The sequence below is a fragment of the Ostrinia furnacalis genome, unplaced genomic scaffold (genome assembly GCF_004193835.3).
Source record: "Ostrinia furnacalis isolate ACB-3 unplaced genomic scaffold, ASM419383v2 OfSCF4362, whole genome shotgun sequence".
NCBI lineage: Eukaryota > Metazoa > Arthropoda > Insecta > Lepidoptera > Crambidae > Ostrinia > Ostrinia furnacalis.
The window spans coordinates 45,713-65,913 of NW_021134601.1; the positions used below are offsets into that span (position 1 = coordinate 45,713).

Sequence of the window (20,201 nt, forward strand, 5' to 3'; positions counted from 1 at the left end):
CAAATGTCAAAAGATTTGAGTGCGTTCACAAAATATTATTTCACTAAGGCTAAATATTTTGTTATATTATTTTACTAGCGGCCGCCCGCGACTTCGTACGCGTGGACGGGATCCACGCGTACGAAGTTTACCCCCTAAGTTTAAGTTTTACCCCCTTCATCTATCTTACGCTGTTTAGATTTTTTCATACAAATGTTTTTTCCCGCTAACTCCCGTTCCCGTTGGAATTTCGCAATATCCTGTTGTAACTAAACTTTAAGTTTACTAAGAGACCTGCATGCCAAATTTCAAGCATCTAACTTAAGCGGTTTAGATTTTTCATACAAAAGGATTTTCCCGGTAATTCCTGTTCCTGTGGGAATTTCGGGAATTCCTTTCTTAGTGCACCTCTACGGTACCTAAGCTACGTCCCTTATAAATTGCAAGTGCCTAGGTTTAGCCGTTTAGGCTGTGCGTGGGTATGTCAGTGAGTCAGTCATACAAAAGGAATTTCCCGCTAATTCCAGTTCCCGTGGGAATTTTGCAATATCCTGTTGTAACTAAGCTTTAAGTTTACTAAGGTACCTGCATGCCAAATTTTAAGCGTCTAACTTACGCGGTTTAGATTTTTTCATACAAATGTTTTTTCCCGCTAACTCCCGTTCCCGTGAGAATTTCGCAATATCCTGTTGTAACTAACCCGTTCCCGTGGGAATTCCTAAGTATCCTATAACCTGCCCAGGAGTATGAAGAATAATTGTACCAAGTTTCGTTAAAATCCGTCGAGTAGTTTTTGTTTCTATAAGGAACACACAGACAGACAGACAGACAGACAGACAAAAATTTTACTGATTGCATTTTTGGCATCAGTATCGATCACTAATCACCCCCTGATAGTTATTTTGAAAATATATTTCATGTACAGAATTGACCTCTCTACAGATTTATTATAAGTATAGGTAGATATACGTTTAATTTTCTTGAGATCTAAATAAAGAAAGATACCCATAACGTGTTTGTTGGGACTTGGGAATACGTATAAAACAAATTATATTCTACACAACTACTTAGGAGTGCGCAAAATCTGTTTTTAATAACATTTTTAAACCTGTTAAAATAAGTACTTATTTAATTTATTTCTAATTAGCTTTTGCCCGCGGGTATAATTTATGACGATCTGTGATGATCGTCATAAATTATAGCCTATATGTTACTCTGGGTTATAAACAATGATACTGTAAAGTTTCATGTACCTACAAGACATTAAATTATGATCTTAATCTAGTATGCGCAGTAATAAGGCGCAGGCTACCTGTTTCAATAAACAACTTAGTAGTTAACGAGGAGCAAAAGGTTAAACGTACAAGTAGAAAATATCGATAGAAGATGCTCAAGAGTTTACTGTAAGGAAAGCTTATGTGCGCGCTATCACTAAAAATAATAATAGGGGGACCATGACCATTACCTATTTACTATTTACCAACTTCATAACTCGGAGTGCAAAGATGCTATATTTGGGAAGCGGGAAGAGAGGCCTACATTAGAAAGAAAAACAAAGAAAGAAAAAACATTTATTTGGTAGCTACCAAATTAGAGAAAATTAAATGGAATTTGAATTTTCATGCCTTCGCCATTCATTCTCATCTGATTAATTAAAATGCTTTCTAAAGACCTTTTTATGTAACTACCCACATTTTGCAATAAAATATTTCATTATTCACAGAGCAAGTAAGGTACGGCATTGCTCGGTTCTAAAAACTTGTGGTTTTCATTTTATTAACAAGACGTGTGCTTTACCCATTTTTCTACGTCCATTTCTCTGCTAGGTACATAAAATTGTACACAGTTTGATCTGCAGTTGAGTGTGGTGATAATAATAATATTAGGTAAGTGTAAAAACATATACCTAAATGGTCGGGAAATTAAATAAGACCGTTAGATTGCAGAATTTAGTCATCAGTAAACAAATGAACAAGCATTTTATGCCGACACAAATTAGATTCACTTAAGGTTGTTATCGGTTTCTCAATTGGGTTTACTTACAGTTAAAACATTGCAGGTTTACCAAATTCAGTACAGTAGCAGCATGACCTTAAGGACAAAGCATCTTCATTCGGATTAGGCGGCTTTGATTGAAGACTTTCACCTTATAAAACTCACGTAAGTAGGTACCTACCCAACTTCAACTCTTGTGCGCAGTCGCAGTAATCCTAATAGCCATCCATAAAAGCCTGAATGACGCCTTCTTCTTAGGTTCCCCAGCTAAAATTTGAATTAAAATTTTGAATTGAAATTTGCCTTATTAGTAACTTTTAGGCAACAAATTTAGATTTTCCTGATTTTATATAAGTACCTAGTCAAGGTAGTTTCCATTTACATTATGTAGAAAAAATACCCACCAAATCAATCCTCTTCCTCGGCGTTTACTTACTAGTATCTGTGCTAGTATATTATAGATGATATAGATGTCTAGAGTTTAATATTGCCATACTTATTGTATTTAACTAGATGTAACTAGGTATCCCGAACTACATTGTAGAGTGATCTTCTAATGAATTAAGTAACGTTTATTAATCACAATAGTACCTATACTTAAGTATGACCTCAGCGTTAGTGCCTATCACCAATCGTCCGATCTGTCACGTAAATGCAAGATATTATTGTTACAAATAGTTACTTAGTTATTGATTAATCTCACTTATTTTTGTGTTATTTAGTTACTTGTTAAATTCCTTTTCCTCAAAGACACATAGTTTCTGTAACAAACCAGAATCAAGTGGACAAAGTTGCCGCTGAAAAATATGTATAGTTATCAGTTTTCTTCCTTTTTGGGTCCATACATCAAAGAATAAAAATAAAAATAGTGCCGAGATGATAATGTTTATTTATAAACCGAAACATCAGCTCGTTAAAGGTTTACCTACCCACCAAATCTTCCAAAAGCAACCTAGCTGGAATACACGACGTATCTCCTATGCGCAATTTTATTGGTTCAATGACATAAAATAAATATTATTACAAATATGACTCGAAAACTAACTGACAACAATATAAAATAAACAACAAATATTAATTAGTTTACAAATATTTGCCGGTAATCCACCAAAAATATCCGACGAGTAATCACATTAGGGAATTATAAACAATCCTGGAACAACAGCACAGTCACGTAGTTTTAAAGGATTTGTGTTTCAAATTGTTAGGATTATATTATCTTTGGAAGTGTATTAAATATTAAAAAGTTAACTGTTTCCGGTAGAACGCTTCTTCCCTCTTCCGGCTATGTACGAACAAGATGTGTCTGTGTAAGAACCCGAATAATAAATGCTTATCTCGCTAACTATCGGTCTTTTCATTAAAGAAACACAAGTTCTGATAGGTTATGGGCCCAGACGCCCGTTAGTTAGAGTTAGGGAAAGTATTAATTGTAGATTATTCGGGAAAAAGCGGATTTGTGAAATATAAAAATGGCGATGTCAAGTAGTAACACGCCGCTACCGCAATTGAGTGCAGGGGCATACGACAACTGGGTTTTCAGGATAAAATGCATACTCGCAGAAAAAGGTCTAACAGAAGTTTTGGATATAAAGAAAATAGTAGACTGTGATGAGAAGATGAAACTCATGGATGCAAAAGCGAGAAGTATCATCGTCCAAAGCGTGACAGACCAACACTTAAACCTGATAAAAGAAAGCACAAGCGCGAAAGAAATGTTAGAAGTTTTGAAAAACACATTCCAACGAAACACGGTCATATCAAAAATATGCCTAAGAAGAAAGTTATTGACTTTGAAACATACAGGAAAATTAGAAGAATATTTCGCCAATTTCGACAATCTTATAAGAGAATTAGAAGTGTCAGGAGAGAAAATTGCAGAAAATGAAAAAATCAGCTACCTCTTAACTGGATTGGGAGAGGAATTCAACGCAATAATAACAGCAATGGAAACGGTAAACCAAGAGCTAAGGCTCGACTTCGTAAAGTCTAGATTGCTTGACAATGAGATAAAGAGGGAATATAGTAGCACAGAACCACAATCTTCATTTGTCATCAAATGCTATACATGCCATAAAAAAGGGCATAAATCCTTCGAGTGCAAAAGCCGAGGACGAGGCAGAGGCCGCAGATATAGAGGTACTACAAGAACACAGTATAATGAAACAGCACAACCTGCAGAGAATTTAAAGTTTTGTTTACATTAATAGAACAGTGTGAAGTGAGTTGCATGTGTCACTAGTTGTCATTAATGTCAGTTTCTGAAATGTCAAATTCTTTTTTTTTAATGTTGCCATACTAAAACATAAGTGGAATATTGTTATTAGAAGTTTTTATTAGTAGATAAAAATTATTTTGTTTTGCAATTAAAAGTTAAAGCCTAACTTGTAATTGAGAGGGAGTGTTAGGATTATATTATCTTTGGAAGTGTATTAAATATTAAAAAGTTAACTGTTTCCGGTAGAACGCTTCTTCCCTCTTCCGGCTATGTACGAACAAGATGTGTCTGTGTAAGAACCCGAATAATAAATGCTTATCTCGCTAACTATCGGTCTTTTCATTAAAGAAACACAAGTTCTGATAAAGCCTTGTCATAGAATACTTGAAGAAAAAACTTTTACAAACTTTTTCGCGGGTATTTGTAAACCAGCATACCAACTTGTAGACTAGGTACCCCTGCGAAAGTAAATATGTAATAGCGGAATCGCACTCGCGATAAAGAAATTTTTACAATAAAAATAAATGGCACTGATTATCGGATGTTTACGAGTCGGACCCCTCGTCGATTGATAAAACTAGTGATGTTATTTATTTTGCGGTAGTCTTGTATCGGACGGCGGACGACGCGCACGGTCGGTAGCTTTATCACTTGTTTGAAAAGTGAACAACAATCGAAAATGGAACTCAATTTTATAACAACGTTAATAAAACACGATGTGAATCATAATGTGACACAGTGTTTCAAAACGAAAAAACCGTTTGGTAAGTCTTTTTGCATTAAGCATGTTTTTTTTTTTTCAAAAAATAAATTGTTGTATGATCATTAATGATGATGATGATGCCAATACTTAGATTATAATTATTAATGTGTGATACATTTGAGTTAAACTTCCATAGAAATTACCTAAATCGGAACAGAGAACCTAATAAAATCAAGGACCGGAACCGGAAGAATAGAAAGTTCTAAAACCAGAAGGTTTGCTTTAAACCTTGATGATCTTTCTTCTGTTCTGTAGTGTTTTTCTTGTCCAAGTTAATCTATCAAATAAATGGATTATCAGCACATACGCGATTTAAAAGACCCCTGTGAACTTCAGCGTCTAACTAAAGTAAATCCAGAGATAAGAAATGCTCTGTCTTATTAAAGTTTTATTTACTTTTAAACTTGTTTTTACGCTAGTTACTATAAGCATGTGCACGAGGTTTTGATTACATTTGCAATTAAAGCGGTAATTTATTATAATTCTTTGTTTTGATTAATAAAGTCTTAAGTCTTTTAAAACTTTTCGCTCATCATTAAAATTGTGTTGTAGAGTAAGTAAAAGTTAATTCAGCAAATTAATACAAAATACGGCTTTAAATTATTTAATGAAATGGAAAGCTGTAAATTATGACTTTTAATTAAAATAATTTAATGTCAAAAGTGTCTTTAAGTGCTAATGCAATTAAATTAGATACAAATAGGATTTAAATCATTAAGCTACACATTCTAGATAATATTATACAAGATAAAGTTCAACGAACCTGAGATTTTGTTTATTCGATCGCATGCGTTTGTTTGCACTGTTATCAGTCGGTTAAATTAATTAGTTAATGGGCCAAATAGTTGTTGCTATGAATACGTGACTTAGCATCTGCGAACAAACAAACAAACAGCTTGACAAGTGGTAATTAATTAAGGATTATAATCAAATCTTCAAAAGAAATGTAACCGTAATCACCCGTAATGATGCTTTTTAAAGACAATCCAGTAGCTATTTATAAGTGAAAATTATTTATTAGTGTTTGAATATATTGATTAAATTAAATTAGACTTTAAATACAACTTGAAAAAATCGAACTGCCTAAAGCGGGACAAATTCAATTAAATTAGATTGAATATTCTCGGTAAATACGCTAATAATACTTACTTTTGATATGCTTTTGATCTTGTTGAAATCTTAAAAAATACCTAGACGTCTATTCCGATGTCGTTTGTCGTGGTTTCTCCACCATTAGACAAGACCTAATTTTTCCTAGCCGTGTCCACCAGTAGGGGTTAACTAAAGAAAGGGAAGATTTCAGTAGCGTTGTCCTCCACAGGCGGATACCATTTTATTATTTTTTTTATAACACCCTGTATGATTAGTTTTTTTTTTATTGTAGTGAGCAGAAAAGAAGAAGTGTTGGCTATCAAAACAAAATTTCCAAATAAAATACCGGTAAGTGACATTAAGTGTTTCTGATTTCTTTCAAGTTGTTGAAGAGTGCAGTGATCCTTCCTAGCATTGCAATCTAATAAAATTACTATCATCACTTAATAATGTTACTACTTACTTACCTACAAACTTACCAACTTCTTTGTATGTGGTCCAAAATTCATTATAGAATTTATTTTCTTAGCTGCAATTTGAACTTATAGTTTGGTACTTATACTTTAAATATCGTCAATTTAAACTTTCCTTTTGTTTTCAGTTAATAGTCGAAAAATACCACAAAGATAAAAGTTTGCCGTCGCTGGACAAGACGAAGTTTTTAGTGCCCGGAGATATTACAATGTCACAGTTTCTAGTCATAATAAGGAACAGGATAAGAATTAAGCCAAACCAAGTAAGTCATTATGTTCCTATCCTACGTTTAGACATGACAGCTTTAAGTTTCATTGATAAATCAAAGACCGGAAGACGTAGTGTGGTCAGGCCTCCCACTAGGTGGACTGACGATCTGGTGAAAGTCGCGGGAAATTATTATGGATGCGGGCAATGGAGCACCGGTCGTTGTGGGACTCCTTGGGGGAGGCAGTTGTCCAGCAGTGAGTGTCATTTGGCTGAAACGATAAATCAAAGTTTTAGCACATAAGTAAAAACATTGTTTGCTAGACGCTGCAAGAAAATTTCTATGTTTATTTCCCAATTACACTGGTAGATAACGTTAGTAGAACTTTCATGTTACGCTGTTAATTTTAAAGAAATAAGTAAAATAAATTGAATGAATACCTACTTATCGTCCTATCGTAGATTTCCATTCAAATAGCAACAGATGTGTGATGTTTACCCTATTCCAAGATCGAAATCAATAAATACAGAAAATCAATTAGCCGATAGCATTCTGACGTCACAACATCTAGATCACAGTAGTAAACACTGGATCTACCTAAGTTCCTTGAAAGGTCATGAAGGTTAATTTGTTGTGGTAACTAACGGGTATATACGAAGAGTAGGTAGATGTAATGTGTTTATCTATTCAAGATGGATGGAAGTTTACTAGGGAAAGTAAGTCTCGTGCAGAGATCAGCTGTCTAATTAGTCAAGTAAGGAAGTCATAATTAAACCTAGACAGCCTAGCTTAATTATGACTTGCATGATTTTGAGATGAACAAAGACTATCAAAATGATTATGGGGAAATAGTAACCCACCAGTGCTGCAGTGTACGTAATAGGTGGGTAAGTTTACCTATGTAGCTACACTGGTGGGTTATTATACATTTACTCAGATATTTAACCTAGGCGACATATTTTTGAAGCATTTTAATTCCAAATCGCATAGTACGAAACACTTCGCATAATCGCATAAACGGTAAACGAATCCCAACCGCAGATAACTAAAAACGGTTTTCAAAATATTACCTCGACTAGAAGCTAGTGAATAAGTATAATTTAAGCCACAAACCCATAAAATTAATGCCTGATTGTTGTCCGCAGGCCCTGTATTTAATTATAAACAACAGATCCATGCTGAGCATGAGCCTGACGATGGCACAAGCATACGAATCTCATGGAGACGAAGACGGGTTCCTCTACATTACTTACGCCTCACAAGAAGTCTTCGGATACCAAGATGGTAAATATAGTAGAAATACCTTTATGCTTCAGCAAATTGATAAGCCATAGAATAAGACTAGAATAGAATACTATTTATTGCTATCTCAGTTTACATTCAAATCTAATCATGTAGGTAGGCACTTACCATAAACAATATTAGCAGATGTTTGGACGCATTAGAAATACAATTCGCAAACGAATTTGCACAACCGCCTTATTGACTAAATAAGAATTTTATACGATTTATGCGATATCGCATACGAAAATAGAATTGAAATGCTTTGAAAATACATCGCCTGATAACTCTTTCAAAAAGGTTCTTCATCGAACCTGTTACCTACTTAAAAATATTTCTTTTTCCAGATATGAATGGATCAGAAGAAGAAGTTCAAGTCATCAGACATAGATTTCCTAACAAAGTACCTGTAAGTATCTAAGTACAAACAAAAGTTGCATAAAAATAAGATAAAAATTTAAAATAGTATATCACCCGGCCTTTTGCCGGTAACCTGATAACCTACACGACAGAAATAAATAGATAAATAACTCCTTGTACTGCGAAGCGTTATCTCTTAATATAGCATAAACTTACAAAGTAACGATTGTTGCTGCATAAAAGCGCTGTAAAACAGCAAATAATAACCTTTTAATTACTTTTATTATGCAAGTACATAATATGTAATTTATTTACTTTTTTCTTTCAGCTTTATGTAAAACGCTACGTGAGGGAGCGAGAAGTGCCAACCTTAGAAAAAACCAAATTCCTGGTTCCTCAAGAGCTTACGATGTCCCAGTTTCTCTACATCATTCGGACAAAAATGAAACTAAGGGATACACAGGTAAGAAAACCTAATAGCTTAGTTTAAAAAATCTTTACACCTCACTTTCTCATGGCATGGTGTCAAGAAGAAGTCCCTAATGTAATATTCTTATTTAGTAAAACCCTGGCGAAGATTTTTAAAAACATCTTTATCGTTATTATCTTTGCAAGCGTTATGCAGTTCCATAAGTGTCAAGACTTCGTAGTCATAATAATGCATAAAGATAACTCAGTCATTTTAATTACCGCACGTATTGCGACAGTGCTGCCACTATCATACATTATTGACTGAAAGTTAGAAGTTGAAACTAAAGAGACGTGAAAGTTTTTCTTTTGAAATAGTCTGAAAAGGATGTATTAATGGCTATAAAGGTCAGAAAAATAGTTACAGTTGCTTTATGCTATAATACCTACTTACTCAGTGAAAAGAAACATGTTTCGGTAGAAAACTGGGTTGAGTCCTACGTGTTTTAGATTTATGGAAAAGGAAGGGTGGGTTTATGTCAACCTAAAATACATAATATTGTAATACCTAAACAAAACACAATCGTGGCAGCACTATCGTGATATTGCCGTGTCTATCATCTTAACAACGTGCTTAAACTGGTGAAGACCCAACCTCATCTCTAACACGCTGTTTTAACAAACTTGAACTCAAACACAAATGAACAAGGCTCACTTTCCCATACAGGCCTTGTACCTGCTGGTGAATGACAAGGTGCTGGTCAGCCACAGCATGACCATGGCGCAGGCGTATGAAGAGTTCCGCGGCGCCGACGGCTACCTGCACATCACCTACGCCGCGCAGCAAGTCTTCGGGTGAACCGATGGTAAGTTTCTTTTACTTTGTAAACACTAGGGTACTTGACACTAGAGTTGTTACGAAAGTAGTAAAATCGGAACCAGAATTGTTTAATTTTGTTTTATCGAAACCGAAATCCGACTGGAACCGAATCGGAAGTGCAAAATCAATTGGAAGTTCTGAAGTTTCGGAATCTAAGCCTAGGCGCAGACCACCGATTTTTTGTCGGCAGATAGTTTAGTCGGGCAGTTAATCTGTATGGGCATGTATGGAAGTGCGCACATTACACCGATTTGATTTGGCCGATTCGGACCAAAACTATCGGCCAACTAAAAGTTGATGGTCTGGGCCTAGGCTAAATGGAATCTCTGTAACATCCATTGGCGATTAGTAGATAATTATGATAAAGTACGAGGGCGGCACTGAAAATTTCGGGAATCAAGGAAGTGAAACAACATTACTATTTAAAAATGTATTTATTGCTTTTTAAAGTATTCTCCGCGAAATTTGACACATTTTTTCCATACACGAAACCAATTATTGAAGCAACCATTGCATTCGGAAGTTTGGGTCTCCAAAATGACCGTTTTGTAGGCGTCCACAGCTTCTTCAGGTGATGAAAATCTCTGACCACGCAATTTATTCTTTATTTTAGGGAAAGTATAGAAATCATTAGGGCTTAGGTCGGGGCTGTACGGCGGATGGACTAATAATTCTATGTTTTCTTGCTCTAAAAACTCTTTTGTTCAGTGCGCGGTGTGAGAACTCGCATTGTCGTGATGGAGGATGATGCGGCGGTTGCAGTTCTCTTTACGGAGTTCAGAAACGACCTGTGGCAAACAAATGCTAGCATACTAATCTGCATTAACCGTTCTTTGTCCCCCAAGAGGAATAGTCGCAACATGGCCGGTTTTGGAGACAAACGTGGCCACCATTTTTTTTGCAACACTCCGTGAACGAACAATTTTTGTTGGCTTTAATTCATTTTCGAACACCCAAACTCGTGACTGGTTTTTTGTTTCGGGTTCGTACGCGTATATCCATGATTCGTCACCTGATACGATGTTGTATACAGCATTTGAGGATCCTGCATGTAATCTCCCGAGAGTTCTGACGCACCAAGTAACGCGAGCCGCTTTTTGCTCTTCACAGAGCGAATGCGGTATCCATCGGGAAAACAACTTTTTTACACCTAATTGTTCATGCAAGATTATTTGTATTTGACTCATGCCAATGTCTAAAGTTGCCTGAATTTCGCGGTATATCACATGTCGATCTTCTTCAATCAGCTTACGCACAGCATCAACGTTTTCTTAGTTGACTGCAGTTTTTGGACGACCTTGACGGGGATCATCACTGAACTTGACACGTCCACGTTGAAATTCAGGAAACCAGCGATAAATTGTGGTTTTGGATGGGGCTTCATTACCAAATGCAGAAATCATCCGGTCAACACACTGTTTTTGTGTTAAACCACTTCAAAAGTCATAATAAATCATCGCTCTTGAATTTTCTCGAGTCAATCCATTTTCTCAACGACTAAACAAGTTTGACAAGACCTTGTGATACGACCGAGAATCTTTTTTTAAATAAATAAATGGTAAACGATTTTAAAAACCCTGGAGTTTGCAATTAAATAGATTTTAATATGACAGGAACAGTGGAAATATTCCATTCCCGATACTTTTAGTGCAGCCCTCGTATGTAGGTATATTATCGATTTTCTGGGAAGGATATTGATCCCATAGTAAGTTATTCATAATCTTGAGTAGAATCTTCCTGAAAACGCTACTTTAATAAATTTTAAAAGTAAGACATAAAACGCACCTAAATGGTCCACAGTTTCAGTAGGCAACAAACACACGATTGCCAAAGGCCGCAAGGATCAACGCATAAATCTTGATTAGTTTCTTGTTGTTCACACTAGATACTTGGAATCTGACATTTATTGTTACATATTGACCGGAGGTTATTGTTTGAACTCACGACAATTCACAACCGACTAGTTATCTAACAATAAACCAGATAAAGGTAATTTCATGTAACTATTGCAACTTTTAACTACCGCGCTATATTAATATAAATTACAGCATTTATACTGTTTTATTATGTAGTAAGCCATATGTAGTACATTCCCTTGTTGTTCAACTTTTAATCAGCGTCAATAAATTGAAACAAATGACAATTTCTTTCATAAATCAAACACAAGGACAGTTTTTTATCATATCAAGTTTGTTTTGTAGCAATTTACTTATTTATTGCATTATACGTGGGGGCCTGTTATTTTAATCATTATAAATAATTGTTATTTTTTATCTAATTAGGTTGAATATTTATAAATGACACTTATTACGGGGTTTGTCGCCATTGTAGCCAGATGTTTTCATGAGACTACGAGGGCGGCACTGAAAATTTCGGGAATCAAGGAAGTGAAACAACATTACTATTTAAAAATGTATTTATTGCTTTTTAAAGTATTCTCCGCGAAATTTGTCACATTTTTCCATACACGAAACCAATCATTGAAGCAACCATTGCATTCGGAAGTTTGGGTCTCCAAAATGGCCGTTTTGTAGGCTTCCACAGCTTCTTCAGGTGATGAAAATCTCTGACCACGCAATTTATTCTTTATTTTAGGGAAAGTATAGAAATCATTACGTGAACGAACAATTTTTGTTGGCTTTAATTCATTTTCGAACACCCAAACTCGTGACTGGTTTTTTGTTTCGGGTTCGTACGCGTATATCCATGATTCGTCACCTGATACGATGTTGTATACAGCATTTGAGGATCCTGCATGTAATCTCCCGAGAGTTCTGACGCACCAAGTAACGCGAGCCGCTTTTTGCTCTTCGCAGAGCGAATGCGGTATCCATCGGGAAAACAACTTTTTTACACCTAGTTGTTCATGCAAGATTATTTGTATTTGGCTCATGCCAATGTCTAAAGTTGCCTGAATTTCGCGGTATATCACATGTCGATCTTCTTCAATCAGCTTACGCACAGCATCAACGTTTTCTTAGGTGACTGCAGTTTTTGGACGACCTTGACGGGGATCATCACTGAGCTTGACACGTCCACGTTGAAATTCAGGAAACCAGCGATAAATTGTGGTTTTGGATGGGGCTTCATTACCAAATGCAGAAATCATCCGGTCAACACACTGTTTTTGTGTTAAACCACTCCGAAAGTCATAATAAATCATCGCTCTTGAATTTTCTCGAGTCAATTCCATTTTCTCAACGACTAAACAAGTTTGACTAGACCTTGTGATACGACCGAGAATCTTTTTTTAAATAAATAAATGGTATACGATTTTTAAAACCCTGGAGTTTGCAATTAAATAGATTTTAATATGACTGGAACAGTGGAAATATTCCATTCCCGATACTTTTAGTGCAGCCCTCGTATTATAGAAATTATAATTGTTAAATTACAATAATTTGGAAAGAAGATACCACATGCATCACGTCGTGGCAACCGATAAATTGTACATTAATTAATTAATTTATCAATTATTTCTTGTTTTTCTTAAGTTGGTATCTCTTTTACTGCATTTATCAAACTGTCCGAGCCCTTGCGTTGCCCTCAAGTTGTTTTTCAAAACTTATCAGCATTGTTTAATAATTTTTAATTGCAACTGATAAGTCAGCCAGTATTGTATTGTTGTAGGTAGTCGACCCTTTCCGCAAAACAGTAGTAATGAACGAGTTTATTGGTTTCTTACTTTCACCAATAAGCTAATAGTAGGTACCTAGGTTTTACTAAGCCTTAGATTTTTCAAAGAAGACACTATGACTATTCCCTTTCCACACATCTATCGTGGCTCCTTTTAGGCATTACTTACAGTAAAGAAGGTATTAAATTACATTAATAAAGTTAAACTGGTTAATTTTTTTGTTATTCTTATAAAATGTAAGGACTTTTGTCTATGTGTAGACATGCCAGTCCTATCGTAACCTAACCTTACAATTTACAAAGCTAGAGTTATAAACTTTTAATTAATAAAAATATCAATTTAGCCGCGTCGGACAATGTAAACTGGTTAATTTTATCATATAAGTTCTGTATTAACTTAAGATGTTATCGAGGGGTAATTTTGTTTAATGACAAAAACAAGGCACAAATCTAAAAATAAACTCACTGATAAATCACTAGGCTCATGTGGCCCACAAATAAAAACAAGTTCCTCAAATAGCAACCGTAATCGATAAGTGGGCGACCCGTAAATAAATAATGTAGTATTTTCTCGAAATCTCCTGAATGAATGGACAGTTGTTTGTCCCAGTTAGCACCGTCGACCGATACGGTTTTAAATGGGCTTGTATTATTCCATACGGCTCTCGGGTAATTGTATTTATGTCATAATAATAAGTTTATCAGGGGTCGTCGTCGCAAACAAGCTTCATAGGAGCGAGTGTATTTCTCTTTGTGATATTATGGATTTATGTCCTTTCCTATCTAGCCCCCCAGGGTTTGTCGCTGGGCAGACTGAGTGGAGAGTCCCCACGATTGTGAATTTCCGTTGCTATTTCAGTGATGCTGTATCTTATCGATTGTTCGTTTCGTTAGTTGAAAGATCAATCGGTAATTGACTGCGAGATAGAGCTTATTTAGTCAACGTGACTAATGTATGAAGAGTTCAGTTATACTCGGCTGCATTATTAGCCATTTATGTTGAAGATATGACGTTAAACAAGATGAAACGAGATGAATAGTTTTATAGGGTGTTCAAGATTATTATGTACTGGGAAAATAAAAGATCGAAATGGCCATTGGCCAAATTACTAAGTATTTAGATTACGTTCTAGGCAAGCTCAATCTGCAGGGTTTCTCCGATTAAACGGTGTATACCTGCTTAAAACTTTTTCTAATAACATGGCACTAAGAATTATTTCTTTTGTTCCAGGTACGCTTCCAATCTTGATTGATGATTCATCGGTTCCTGAAACTGTCTTCTTATAATGTAAAGACTGATAGTATTTCTGATTGAATGTGATAGTTAAGTTTAGGTTTAAGACGACGGGAGTCAAAGAGAGAGAGAGAGAGATAGATCCGAATAAAAACCTTGTCGAAATAATACCCCTTTTTAAGTCGTTGAAAAGAAAAACAGTTCCGTCTAGAAGACCTGCATTGTGTACGTTTTTAGAGTCTGACTGTATTAATTAATTATTTTTGTTATCATTAATATTAAGTAGTTATAATAAAATTTAAGTTATTTTTATAAGTTTAACCCAGAACATTAATTTAAGAATATATCATTGCAGTAATTTATGATTTATTTGAACATTTACATGTCCCACTCGCATGGTGCTTACTAAATTTTATGATCTCAGATATTTATGTAGTGGTGTCAAAAGTTTTAAATGTTATATTATTATTATCAGCATTTTACTACTGATTTTTTGCCTATTGATGTGTCAGTGTGTATCTATGTAATTATTCTTTACATGTCAATAAATTCTTAATTCTTTTATTTATTTTCCTTTACCCGATCATTTTTTCAACTAATCACTAGTTAGATGATAGGTATTTCGATTTTCTCACTTGAATGATAGACATCTAATCCTATTTTAGATAAAAATCGATAAAAGAGAAAGAAAAATAGACTGTCTCAGGTCGGATTCAAATCCACGACCGTTCACTTGGCGAGCCACTGAGCTAGTTCCCATCTGCTCCCGTTAATAATTTAGAAAAAATCAATAGATCAATTTTAGCCTAGGCGCAGATCAACGATTTTTAGTTGGCCGATAGTTGGATCGGGCTGTTAATCAGTACGGAGACGTATGAAAGTGCGCACATTACACCGATTTGGTATCGGCCGATTCGATTACATTTTGTATGAAACAAATTAGTATCGGGCCCAACTATCGTCGAAGTAAAAATCGGTGGTCTGCGCCTAGGCTTACTTTTGCCGATAGGAATCACAAACTATAGGAAGTCATCAACATAGATAAGAAGTATCGATATCATTATTATCCATTATCCAGGAAGTCAGGATACATAAGCACTGACTTCTTTCATGTACTTAACTAATATGACTACCATAACTACGTCAATATCAATGAAATGCCAAAAGTAAATTATAAAACATTATTTATTGAACTATTAAATTAAATTATCACTATCCTTACTTGCTATCAAACCAGTATCATTCGGTGGGGGATATATTCTGAGCAGCCGCAACTAACGTGTCGTGGATGTCTTTCGCGTACGAGATTTGCAGGCGGACTGTGTTCAGGTATTGAGGGTAGCTTAGCGGTGTGTCCTGGAAAAGAGGTTTGCTTTATTTACTTCACTGGCCATAAAGAAGATGAAACAATAGACAATCGTAAAACATAAATGCGCTGACAGTTGGACTATTGTAGGGGAAAACAAGGCCCAATTTTCTGAAAAAATATCTATGTTTAAATGGTCAAGGGCTTGCCTAGATTTCCCCATTAAGATACTGCATTTATGATTAGAGACTTCGAGTACTTAGTATGCGATACGACGGTGTTGTTATTTTGAGAGTCAATATTTTATCGCGCAATATTGCAAATAAGTAAGTAGTGACAAATATAAAAAAAATAATTGTAGAACTAGTAAGACGACTTTTAGAAGATTTTAGTCCAGAGTAACAATGATCATTTTTCTCAGAGCCTATAATTTATTCTATATTCAATAAGCTTGCCATTTCCCACTTCATACAAAAGTTTTAGAGTAACTGTCACGGTGACAAAAGTTACCTGTGCGCGGTAACTTTTGTCACAGACCGTGACAAGTATATGTAGGGTGTTAGGTAAATGGGTATGTGAGCCGACACTAACCCATGTTATCATGGTCATATAAATGGTATGGTGAAGTCAGAAATTTGATATCATCAATGAATTTTTTTTAATTTTCATACAAAATAAATTTTATAAAATCCGATTTGTATGAAAAATAAAATAATCAAAATGAAGATATCAATTTTCTGACTTCACCATACCATTTATATGACCATGTTAACATGGGCTAGTGTCGGCTCATATACCAATTTACCTAACACCCTGTATAATTGTCACGGTGACAAAAGTCACCAGTGCGTGCGCGCCTTAAGCCGCCCATTCGTTACTAGCATGTAAAGGGCGTGGCTTTATTTTTCAAGGTTTGTATAATACAACTTGTTTACGTCAACTGTCTTAATATTCTTGTTTATGATGACGTTGGTGCGTTAAGTTGAACCGTGTACATTGTATGTACTTAATCAATGATCCGAGACAGCCAATCTCAATTGATAACATTGGATACGAGATAGATAAATGTTGAGTGAGGCCTATTTCATGATTTGCTGATTAGTACGTAGAGCAGTAGTTCTTAACCTTTAAGTCATGAGGGACCATTTTACCAAATTTCTGTCTTGTCAGAGACCACCTTATAATCGGTCAAAACCAGTTTGACTGCAAAAATTAGTTAAAAGTGGTTTTGACCAAGGTGTGCAAGTGCACTTCGTGGACCACTTGGAATGCTTCCAGGGACACAAGTGGTCCGCGGACCACCGGTTAAGAACCACTGACCCAGAGGCTAAGATAGCTTGTTTTTGAAATATTGACCATGACCATTTAGATCACATTATGGTCATGGTCAAGTATAGGTTTATAAAGTTTGCTGCAAAAACTGCAAGAAAATTATAAGGAACTTTTTCTCTTAAAATGCTTTAATATGATTTGATCACACTCACTACAAATTGTTTGTATGTAAGCTTTAATTAATAAATTGTGTAACCATTCCAATTTCAGAGCTATTGTTATGACTTTGATTGACAATTGTCCAATTTGCATTGTCGTGGACTTACACAAGTGGAAGTTATCAAATCGTTTGTTTACAAACGCAATTAAGATGACGATGACCTCCGTGTTTGTGTACCGAAATGCAAAGTACTAGTGAATGTAGGCCAAGCAACTCATTCTGCCTCCTTCTTTTTAGCGGATATAAATACTTAGGTCTTATTTTAACGATTTTATTTTGATTTTATCCTTACAGCACTGGCAGTCCCATTATTGTCCCGAGCCGAAGTGGCAGCGTGGTGAAAATGATACTGGGGCGTCCCAGAAGCGTCCCAGCGCCTAAACACGTGTTTAGGTGCTTCTAAAAAGTCATCACCCAAACTAAAAGTGGGAGTCACCACTTTTAATATCTCAGACATATGAATATTTCTGTATGGAAGATTAACTTTTATTTCCAAATCTTTCATGAGTATATTACCTGTGCTGTGGGTCCCAGGTCTAGCCGCGAAGGCATCACGTTTAGGGGCAGGTAATGGGCAGCCGACTGTGCTTGCTGGATGCAGGTCACTGCTGTACGCTGAAAGCAAACATAAATGTCAGTAAAATAGTTTTAACACACCAGGCCAGTCATTACGTTACGATTATATGCACATAGCTTTCCATATTTCCATGAACTTTAAACTCAAAAGATACTTTATCGTCATAAAAAAACTTTCCTTAAGTTGTAAGAAATGTTTATCTCGCAACGGTACTTATATTGTTTATTCGTCATTAAAATTAAAGCCATAAAATGTAGGATCACCTCATTTTTTATGTCTAACACATTACATAACAGCATGATCAACTCTTCGCAGAGTGGACCGAGGGTGGAATATTAAATGTCAGTGTTGACAGCCGATAACTAGTCACGTAAGACATCAGATATCAAGTAATAATAATTGAGATACGGACCGTTGCCGGGTCAATAAGTTAATTGTTGCACTTATATTGTTTACTCGCTAGGACTTCACAAATACGCTTACATTGTAACACTATTAGTCTCCAAGAGCATTTGAAAAACACACTAATTAATGATAAAATAAATTTTTAAATATGAATATTTTAAATGACAAGCATAAAATCCAGACACAAAACCATCCATATAGTAACAATTATTGATCAATAAAATAATTGTAACATTTTATAATTGATACCATTTTAAAGTTGTCTAACATACAACAGTTTGTGAAGTGTAGACATTGTAGACAAATGGTATGAATGAATTATGGAAAAATATTACTGCAATAAGCAGAAAATACCCAATTACTCACAATTGTTGTTGCAACTATAATATCAGGATGAACACACATCAAAAGAGTAAACATATTTGGCATTAATTAAATAAGAAATGTAAATATTAGTAATTTACATTGTGCGTCATAGCACTCATGTTGATTCATCATGTAACAAATTAATCTGAATATCATTATCATCATTCAATTTCCTAACTGAGAGTACAGAAGACCACAACATTTTGTAGTATGAAACTGGACTACACACATTAAAAAGTAAATATAAATAATACCCTGTTACAAATATGTAGTACCTAACATACAGGATTTTATTTGGGTACATCTCTCAGCTTTCTCCAAAGAGCAATCTAGTAAAGATAAATCAAAATGGTCTAGAAGTTTAGGCAAGAAAAGGTACTTCTAGGATATTACATCAGTATCAAGTATAAACTTACTAAATGTAATTCCATTTGATCACACAGTGAGAAAAATTCTTCCAAGTTCTTGTCAAATCTGGGCACTGGGTTATCCATTCCTTTTCTGGAATAAGAAAAATGAGAAATTAATACTTCTAAGTATAAACTCAGTACAAAATTGGTGTGTTCTCATGACATTATAATATCGTTAAGTTCAGGATTAAAATGCAATCTGTACTGCAAAAATACTTTTCAATTATTTAATTTAGTTTTCATAAAAGACAAGAGCTCTTTTCAAGGCTGACTAGTATTCACAAGCATAGGATTGTAGCAAAAATATTATTAGTGACACTTACTGTGAACTTGAGTCCGTGTTGTGATTTTGGTGCAGTATTTGAGCTGCTGATTTGAGTGTCATCTAAAATGAAAAGCAAGTAAACTTAGCAAAAGTAGGTGAATAGTTTAATTAAACTGACGTTAATAGGAAGGAATCTTCAAATAAAAGATTAGACCTCTTAAGGAAATCTAAATTAGAAAAGAAAATGACTATTTTAGTCAATTTTCACAAGGTTATATCTACCAAAAAACTTACTGGTATGGACTCTCTAAGAGATCCCATGAGGGTCTTGACTTTGGAAATATTATCCATCTTATCCTGTTGGGGCTGCTGTGGCATAGCTGGCTGCATTTGTTGAGGAGATTGCTGCTGCATTATTGGGCCAGGTACTTGCATCTGCATGCCCACGTTAGGGGCCGCTCCAACGGGATTCATGGGCACATGCATGTTCATTTGGTTGTGATTCATGTTTATGATTTAAATGTTGTTTGTTTGAGTAAATATTTGTCGGCAAAAATCTAGTTTTCTGCAAATACAAAATTTACAAAACAAAGCTGCAAGCTGTCAAAAAAAAATCTGTCCTGCTGACAGCAGCAGCTGTCACCTGTCACACCACAGATTAATAAATCTGTCAAACAAGATTGCGGTCCAATAAAACAAAATAGCGACTGTTGAACAGGGCTATTGGCTAACTCTATAAAAGTTCGATTTTGATAGTAATCTGTGGTCATGGAAATTAAAAAAATATTTCAATCGAAAATTCGATTGTCTTTTGATAGTTGACAGCACAGATTAGAGAGTATGTCTGTACAG

At 35.2% G+C, this 20,201-nt stretch overlaps 2 protein-coding genes across 3 annotated transcripts; one reads left to right on the top strand and one right to left on the bottom strand.

The window, feature by feature from the left end:
* Nucleotides 1–1,690: 1,690 nt before the first annotated feature.
* LOC114359393 (microtubule-associated proteins 1A/1B light chain 3B) lies at nucleotides 1,691–14,743 on the top strand. Of its 2 annotated transcripts, none has more exons than XM_028313785.1 (8): nucleotides 1,691–1,865; nucleotides 2,039–2,143; nucleotides 6,340–6,395; nucleotides 6,649–6,783; nucleotides 7,875–8,013; nucleotides 8,358–8,419; nucleotides 8,699–8,833; nucleotides 9,506–9,637. In XM_028313785.1, coding segments are annotated over exons 2-8 (660 nt in total). In that variant the 5' UTR covers nucleotides 1,691–1,865; nucleotides 2,039–2,142. The 2 variants fall into 2 exon arrangements, with proteins under 2 accessions (XP_028169586.1, XP_028169585.1); XM_028313784.1 differs by lacking the exons at nucleotides 1,691–1,865; nucleotides 2,039–2,143 and adding exons at nucleotides 4,648–4,956; nucleotides 14,526–14,743 and having other exon boundaries at nucleotides 9,506–9,644.
* A 952-nt stretch (nucleotides 14,744–15,695) lies between these two features.
* Nucleotides 15,696–19,969, bottom strand: ix (mediator complex subunit intersex). Its single transcript, XM_028313781.1, has 5 exons — nucleotides 19,644–19,969; nucleotides 19,408–19,469; nucleotides 19,091–19,175; nucleotides 17,843–17,941; nucleotides 15,696–15,884 (listed from the first exon to the last, which is right to left on the bottom strand). The coding sequence occupies exons 1-5, from the start codon at nucleotides 19,854–19,856 to the stop codon at nucleotides 15,768–15,770; spliced, it is 576 nt and encodes a 191-aa protein (XP_028169582.1). The 5' UTR covers nucleotides 19,857–19,969; the 3' UTR covers nucleotides 15,696–15,767.
* Nucleotides 19,970–20,201: the final 232 nt, after the last annotated feature.